This window comes from Bubalus kerabau, chromosome X (assembly GCF_029407905.1).
Source record: "Bubalus kerabau isolate K-KA32 ecotype Philippines breed swamp buffalo chromosome X, PCC_UOA_SB_1v2, whole genome shotgun sequence".
Taxonomy (NCBI): domain Eukaryota; kingdom Metazoa; phylum Chordata; class Mammalia; order Artiodactyla; family Bovidae; genus Bubalus; species Bubalus kerabau.
This window is the reverse complement of record NC_073647.1, coordinates 162097887-162106586: the sequence shown is the minus strand read 5'-3', so window position 1 is coordinate 162106586 and position 8700 is coordinate 162097887. Positions and strand designations below refer to the sequence as shown.

Below are 8700 nucleotides of genomic sequence, written 5' to 3'. Positions count from 1 at the left end.
AAAAGCTCTTTCAAACTGAAAACACCAATAAAAGCGTTTTTTTTTTTTTTTGCTTGTTTTTTTTTGTTTTTTCTCTCTGTGTTTGTTTAAACTCACAGCTATATACATTTTCTTTCTTTCTTTTTTTTTTTTTTTTACAAAGTTTCTTAAATATAGTTCAGGCTGGCAAAACATCTCTTTGCACAGAATTCTATGTATGTAACTGCATAGTCTGTTCGTTTATTTTAATAATAAAATTCTACTTTTCCTTCTTTTCTGGATTACTGCTCCGTATGCTGGGTAAAAGCCCACAGACTCTTTTTGTTTGTTTTTGTTTGTTTTTCACTTAAGGAGAGCCATCTGTCGTGTGGCACATAAAGAACTTTATTATTATTTTTTTTTCAACTGTGATTTAAAAAAAAAAAGAATTAGTGTCCCTGGCTGAGTTCCAGAAGGGTGTCAGCTTCTACGGTCACGGTTGGAAACGCCCAGGTCCTTGATACGTCGACGTCCTTGTCGCGCTAAAGTCGGCTTGGATGGTGGTGGGTCTTAAAAGCAGAACTGCGACAGCGAATGGATACCGTTTCACATTTCGTCGGGTTGAAAGTTGATCTCGTGGTACTGGGAAATGCCAGCATGGGAGGTCTGTAAAGACACAATGGTTGCCCTTTTGGGGTTTGTGTGTGTGTGTGTGTGTGTGTGTGTGTGTGTGTGTGTGTCTTAAGCCAGTGGGATGAAACACATTCCTTGTTTGGAGATGGTGCTTCTTTGTCCGTCTTCCAGTTGCAGGGGGCGGGGTGGCAAGAGGGCGGGGAGGGGAAGGAGGGGACTGCAGAGCTATACTCTGGTGGTGGAGTGTCCGTGTGGTATGTTTGTGCTGTTCTGGCCTCCGCTGAAGGTGTTGAACGTGTGAAGCGGCTGCATGCCTGTGAGTGTGTTGGGGATCATGGTGATGGTGTTGGGGGTCATGAGCGGGATGTCGTCGGGAGACCTGCGGAGCGTGAGCGTGTAGTCCGGCGGGCAGGTGAGCCTCAGCGTGTCGTGAGCCTGCAACGACTCACACTCATGGTCCAGCTGCTTCATCTGCAGGGACATGATCTCCTCGTTCTGGATGTGCGCGATGTCGTTGGCAGCGTTCCTCTGCGGGCTGGGGCGCCGGTGGGTCTCGTGGCGCCTCTTGTCCTTCTTGTAGTAGAGGGCGGCGAAGGCCAGGATGTTCAGGAACAGCAAGGATGCCCCCACGGCGATGGTGACGCTCAGCTCGGTGGAGTAATCCCGTTTGGTCTCAATGAGGACCGTGGTGTCCTCGGGCCCCGTCTTGTGAGGGTCCTTGGAGTGCTTGGGGTTGCTGTTGGCTGGGGTGATGGCCGGGCGTTTGGTCGTGGGCCAGATCTTGGAGGGCGACCGCCGGGTCCCGTAGGGGAAGGACGTCATGTCCGGAGGGGGCACCTTGGTGGTGGTGGACACGTACTGGAATATCTCGTTCAAGTTGTGCAGGTGTGGGACCAGTTCCAGCCAGAAGGCGACTTTCGTGGCTCGATAGTGATCCCTCACGCGGGGCTTCAAGCCGATGTGCAGATACAGCTGGTCTTTGGGGTTATATTTGGACCAGGCCACCTCCTCGAAACGGTTGGGTTTTGTGTGAATGAACTTGGTGTCCTGTGGAACAGGCTGATTGGGGTCACTGAGGACAGAAGGGAGAGAGAGAAAAGAGAGGAAAAAAAAAAGGTCACACTCTTCTGCATGTCACAAGTCACTTTTAATCAAGCAAAACGAAATGACAGTCAGATCATCTCACATGTTTATTGATACGCGCGAAGTACCGAAGTGGCAATGAGTACCCTGTGGTTTAATCCACGTGTGCCTACCATTCTGCCTTGTCTATAAAAGAATCCCCTCTTACCTTAACCTTTAAAATAATTCCCAATGAAAATACGATATCAATTCTATAACATTTCTATATTTTTAATGCATCCAGTTGTCTTCCAAACTTGGAGATTTTTCAGGAGGAAAACAAATGTGTCTCGGATATGTTTCAGCATTTCAAATTTAAACTACTTTGGTTGGAAAATTTTCAGCATTTCAGGCTGAACTACTTTTGGACTCACTAACCTCAACCAGAGAGTGACCAGCCCCTACAAGGCGGGGGCGGGGGTGGGCATCTGGCAATACCTGGAGATGTTTTGCATTGTTATACATGAAGGATGGTGCCATGAATGAAGGTAGATACCATGATGACTGTCAAATATTCTCCAGGGCACAGGACAGCTCCCCCTCACAGCAAAGAAATTTTTCATCCCAGACGTCAACAGTATTAAACTTGAGAAATCCTGTTTTAGAGATTATTGTCCAAAATGTGTACATTCTCTTTCTTCCTCAAGAACTGCTTCTTAGCTAGATGGATATATATTGCAGTTATAACAATTAAAATATTAAATGTTTAAATTAATTTTTAATGTTTAAATGTTTAAATTAAAATATTAAAAGTTAAAAATGCAAAAAAAGATTCTGGCTTCTGTCATTACAAAATGCTAATAAATAGAAATATGCATCCACTGTTTGAGCTCTATTAGAAATATGTACATAACTTGAAAAGCTTTTGAAGACTGAGTCACGTGAAGATCAAATAACATTCCGTTTATGTCGTACATTTGGCAAGACAGTGCTTTTAGACACGCTGAAGTCAAGGATTTTAGGAGAAATACCACATGGTGCAGTAAATTGAGGGTTTTTACAGATTTCAAGTGTCCAGACTTCCCTGGTGGTTCAGACGGTAAAGTGTCTGTCTACAATGCGGGAGACCTGGGTTCGATCCCTGGGTCGGGAAGATCCCCTGGAGAAGGAAATGGCAATCCACTCCAGTACTCTTGCCTGGAAAATCCCATGGACAGAGGAGCCTGGTAGGCTACAGTCCACGGGGTCGCAAAGAGTCGGACACGACTGAGCGACTTCACTTTCACTTTCGGCAACTATGAACCTCACATCCCCTGTGATGTACATGAAAGGCCACAGGCGGAAGGACAATCATCAATACTCAAAGATTCTCCACAGAACATGGTACTTGAAATATGGTTGCCACCCAGCTTTTTTTTAAGAGAATCCTCTCAAAGATACACTCTAATTTCTTCCAATTTTTTTTTTAGGTTTGGTAAAGTGACCTGTAAGACAGAGTTTGTCTTTTCACGTTTGCTGGTTTGGAACACCTGAGATTGTGCATGATAAAAGTCACCTCGTGGAGAGCAGTGAACTCTCAGAAATGGCATGCAGACCTAGCTTGCCCTGGTCTCCTGCCGTGGGTGCCCTAACCTCTACCTTCCAGGCAACGCCTTCTTGGCAACACACGTATAAAGCCACCGCCTCTTGGCTTATGTGCCAGAAGGCTGGGACACCAGAAGGTTCCACTGGAAGACCCAACGTCTGCAGACATTCCCAGGTGGCGCGCAGGCTTCAAGTGATAACCTTGACCCACAGATGCACGCATTGCCATAGGAAGGGCTTTAGTCTTCAGTCCAAGGCTGTGAACATCATGAACATACATTAAGCTGTGCCTTTCTCCCGCTTCACAAGTTGCGAGATGTCGAGCAAATTCTTAAACCTCTCTTAGCCTGATCTATAAAGTGGATACGAATATTGGGATTGGAATTACGTGAGGAAGCCGTAATATTCCTGGTGTATAGAAAGAGTGCATTAATACATCAGAATACCTACAAACTGGCAAGGAGAGAAGACTATAAATAATGAACAGTATATATCAACAGTGTAAATCTTATGTGCTTAGTCGCTCAGCCGTGTCCAACCCTTTGCAACCCCATGGGCTGCAGCTCACCAGGCTCCTCCGTCCATGGGATTTTCCAGGCAAGAGTACTGGAGTGGGGTGCCATTGCCTTCTCCAGATAGTATATACAGCATATATTGCATTAAATTGTACTGTATGCCGGGCTTCCCTGATGGCTCAGACTGTAAAGAACCCACCTGCAGTGCAGGAGACAGAGGAGACTTGGGTTCCATCTCTGGGTCGGGAAGATCCCCTGGAGAAGGGAATGGCAACCCACTCCAGTATTCTTGGCTGGAGAATCCCATGGACAGAGAAGCCTGGAGGGCTATATTCCATGGGGTTGCAAAGAGCTGGGTACGACTGAGTGACTAACACTTTCCCTTTTCGCATACTGCATATTATAAGACTTCCTGCATACTATATATGCACACGGATAGATGGATAGATACATATATGACCTACACATATGATTACATATGTGGCATGCAAGATGAATAAATGGCAACTGCTGTGCTGTTAGTGACATGAAAATATATAAAAAATATACCATAAGCCTTCTTATCCATGTGTTCATGTATAACTGTTGATGTATTCTAAAATAATCTGCCTTTGTGCTTTTATTTTTACACGTTTTAGAAAAAATGTTGGATGCAATATAGCATCTAGCATTCTCTTACATGAGTCTTGTGAAATAAAGTGTTGGAAAATTCCTATTTAATTGGACTTGCCATGGAAACATTTTTATAAAATAAAACTCAGAGGCTGAGAGTAAGAATTGATTTTTATTGTTCTAAAAGCAATGAAAGGGAGCGAGGATTCCTACTCTTTTTGAATGGATCTGATTTCACAGAATCAGGCCTTCTGGTTCTACTGACCTTTTATTAAAGAGCTGGCATCTAGGAAAGAGTGTTCATGTTAGATATTTGGCTTTTTTTTTTTTTTTTTTGGCATTTGGTGTACATTTGAAAGGTAAAGAAAACATGTTTATTTTGTTCTCAGAGAATAAAGGATTTTGAAAATCCAGGTAAGTACGCTTTAGCCCCAAAACAATCTGTGAAAGTTCTTGGCGATGCAATGTCAGAAGCCTTAAACAGAGATAAACGTGGGGCGCTTATGGAAGGAAGCTCATCGCTTTCCCGTGTCAAACACTCTGAAGAAAGCAAAATCTCTATGTGGGGTACCAGGGCCTTGTTTTCTAGACTTTTCTTCAGCACACCGTGTTGTTTAATTCCCACAGGCAAAACTAAAGATTAACACGATGAAGGAGAGAATGAAACAAATACATCTTCTCTCTAAAGGTCCATTTTCACCCGTCATATTTCACTTGCAGCATCACCTTGGCAGCTGGCGGTTAAATGCGTGTTGGGGGTCTTGCGGCTCATTTTACTTGGGAGAGACGGGTAACACGATTTCTTTACAGACACCAATGATCCCTCTGACAGGCTCCTCTGGAGGTTGGTATGAGGTCTGCCTCACCCCTAAAACAAGGTCGTGCTTGACTATTTTTCCTTAGACGTCTGAGAAGAAAATTACCCCCTACAGCAAGAATCATGTGTTTGGTCCATCCCACACCGCAGGGAGTGATGTTCACTCACTGAGCTTAAAATGCTTTGGGACAACAAAGGTCACTTTTAACACCGGACTTGGGCCGCAACAGTTTCAAAGCCATCTTCTCCGTTTCTCAAGCTCTGCAAAAACTGGAGGCAGAAACTGACCACAGGATATAAGCAAAGTCAAGGGTAGAGATGGCATCTGAAAGCCAATGCAAAGCATGTCATTCTACCCACTCGACCTACACCAGTATACTCAGCCATACATACAATATATGCTTGCCTTTCCTACATCATATACATTGGCTTGTTGGCCAAGTGCCTTCCCAACTCTAAATTCCAGGAGGCTCTGAGTCTTCAAAGTAGAATACTTGAAAAGTACCATTCACGGCCGTGACTTCTGTTGGGACTCTCATTCTGCCCTTCTTATCCAACACGCAGAAGCCAAATTGCATTGGTCCTTGATGGACAAACACTGGATTTCTAGTGACCGGTCAGGACCAACACCATCCTGCCTAAAGAGGTGGGAATCTGTGACAAAGAGTTGCAATCTGTGTGATATTCGTAAACCTTGGGATTACCTTTAACCTTTCCTTGACAGTACTTCTGATGTATCATGGAGCTCTCCAAGGAGCTTAATACTTAAATTAAGCTCTAGCTTAATACTTAACGGTTCTGGTTTCACTGTTTTGTTTTGTTTTTTTTTCTCCCCCAGCACCGTTTCAGTAGAGTCTTCTCACCTGGATGATTGAAACGGTCTCCTAGCAACAAGAGCATCCTCTTCCATCCTCCTTCCATCCTTCCCTCTTCTCTCTCCCTCCTTCCTTCCTTGCTTCCTTCTTCCTTCCCTCCTACCCTGCCTTCAGTGCCTGCTAACTCACCATCCCCACATGGTTTTTCTGTGCTTAACAAAGAGCCTGTGCCGTATCAGAAATGTGTAGGTTCACGCCTACAAGTAAGGCAAGAGCTGTCAGCTGTGGTCAAATGCAAAGCAGCCAAAGCGTTCACTTCATCTCGGAGGAGGGATGAACAACCAGGAACACGGGATGCTGGTAACAAGGTTCAGCAGATCCAAAGTTCCACCCAGTGATCACATCCAAGCGTGCTTCAATTCAGCACAATCCTTTCTTCTCAGTCACATGTTGAGACAGATAACATGACATGATATCTTAGAACCACACGCTGTCTCTGCACCCACGGGAGCAGTGGATGGTATAGTCAAGTGTATTCAATCATGTTTGGAGAGTCACTGCCTCCAAATAAGGTGTGATGGCATCAGAGACGGTTCATCCATGGCTGCTCCCTGAGGGACATCAGATAAGGTGTGAGACCTCTCAGGACATCAGAAATGGTTTATCTCATAACTGCTTCCTGAGTGACATCAGATAAGGTGTGAGACCCCCTCAGGACATCAGAGATAGTTCATCCATGGCTGCTTCCTGGGTGACATCAGATAAGGTGTGAGACCCCCTCAGGACATCAGAGATGGTTCATCCATGGCTGCTTCCTGGGTGACATCAGATAAGGTGTGAGACCCCTCATGACATCAGAGATAGTTTATCCCATGGCCACTCCCTGACTGACATCAGATAAGGTGTGAGACCCCTCAGAACATCAGAGATGGTTCATCCATGGCTGCTCCCTGAGGGACATCAGATAAGGTGTGAGACCCTTCATGACACCAGAGATGGCTTATCCCATGGCTGCTCCCTGACTGACATCAGATAAGGTGTGAGACCCCTCATGACATCAGAGATGCTTCATCCATGGCCGCTCCCTGAGGGACATCAGATAAGGTATGAGACCCCTCATGACATCAGAGATGGTTTATCCCATGGCTGCTCCCCGAGGGACATCAGATAAGCTGTGAGACCCCTCATGACATCAGAGATGGTTTATCCCATGGCTGCTCCCTGAGGGACATCAGATAAGGTGTGAGACCCCTCAGGACATCAGAGACGGTTTATCCCATTACATCACAGATGGTTTATCCCATAACTGCTTCCTGAGTGACATCAGATAAGGTGTGAGACCCCCTCAGGACATCAGAGATAGTTCATCCATGGCTGCTTCCTGGGTGACATCAGATAAGGTGTGAGACCCCCTCAGGACATCAGAGATGGTTCATCCATGGCTGCTTCCTGGGTGACATCAGATAAGGTGTGAGACCCCTCATGACATCAGAGATGGTATATCCCATGGCTGCTCCCTGAGGGACATCAGATACGGTGTGAGACCCCTCAGGACATCAGAGATGGTTTATCCCATTACATCACAGATGGTTTATCCCATAACTGCTTCCTGAGTGACATCAGATAAGGTGTGAGACCGTCTCATGGCATCAGAGATGGTTCATCCATGGCTGCTCCCTGACTGACATCAGATAAGGTGTGAGACCCCTCATGATCAGAGATAGTTTACCCCATGCCTCTCCCTTATTGGCACAATGGTGCCACATTCTCCATAGCAGGACCACTTTTCAGCCCCCAAGTGAAAAGAATTAACTAGCGAACACCCGTGAAGCCGTGTGGTCGGCTTCATGACCACACAAACACCTCAGTCACTGTCTCTGCCATCAGCTCAGTCTCCCGTTTTCTGGTTAACCAGACACCACTGAATAGTGGTCCTCCCCTGACTTACATCTGAAATTGCACGTTTGCGCTGCAAGTCAGAGGAAGGTCTGAGTAACTTCTTTGGAAGATGACTCAAGTAACTCCAACGGCCTTTCAAACAAGTTGTGAAAACTCACTGCATTAACGTCTCCAAGGATGATCTCAGCCACGCTCCACGTGGACCCCGGGAGCGAAAATAGCTCCTGGTTGGATAAAGTCCAGATTCTATAGACTAACTTCCAAGGCCGTCCATCAGCCAGTCTCATCTTGCTACCGCAATGACATTTCTACCTGAAGTTTTGGACTCCGGTCAGAAGATGGGGCTATTCCTCCAAGCTGCATCCTTATTTCTTAGTCTTCTACACCAGTGACTTTATGAAATCCCAAAGCATCCTAAACACACCCCACTAATGCCCACAAGAGTGACCTGGAGCAGCGATCAAGCCCAAGTTAACTTTGTATCTCCAAGGCTATGTTCCTCAGATGAGGGGCGTGGACCACAGGCATCTGCCCCGGTGATTTTAGAAAATGGAATTACAACATCAAAAACCACTCAACGCGGTACCCTGATATCCTGATTACAGTTAAAATAGATCTAGAAGACTAAACAAATTCCCTCAGATAAACACTTTCAATACGTAGAAGTAATTCAATTTCCCTAAATGAATAAACAAACCAAAAAAAAAAAAAAAAAGAAAAAAAACACACTCAACATTTCAAACACTCAACATTTGCAATCCTAGTTTAGTCGCCCACAGGTTCTGGTTAAAGTACCCATTTGGTG

The 8700-nt window shown here is 45.4% G+C and overlaps 1 protein-coding gene across 2 annotated transcripts in view; it reads right to left on the bottom strand.

The window, feature by feature from the left end:
• Positions 1-258: 258 nt before the first annotated feature.
• The window catches only part of NLGN4X (neuroligin 4 X-linked), a 300903-nt gene continuing 292461 nt past the window's right edge, over positions 259-8700 (bottom strand). For both annotated transcript variants that reach the window (XM_055564577.1, XM_055564578.1), the window contains one exon: positions 259-1663. In XM_055564577.1, the coding sequence (XP_055420552.1) occupies positions 817-1663 (847 nt within the window). In that variant the 3' untranslated portion in view covers positions 259-816. The remainder of the gene's footprint in view (positions 1664-8700) is intronic.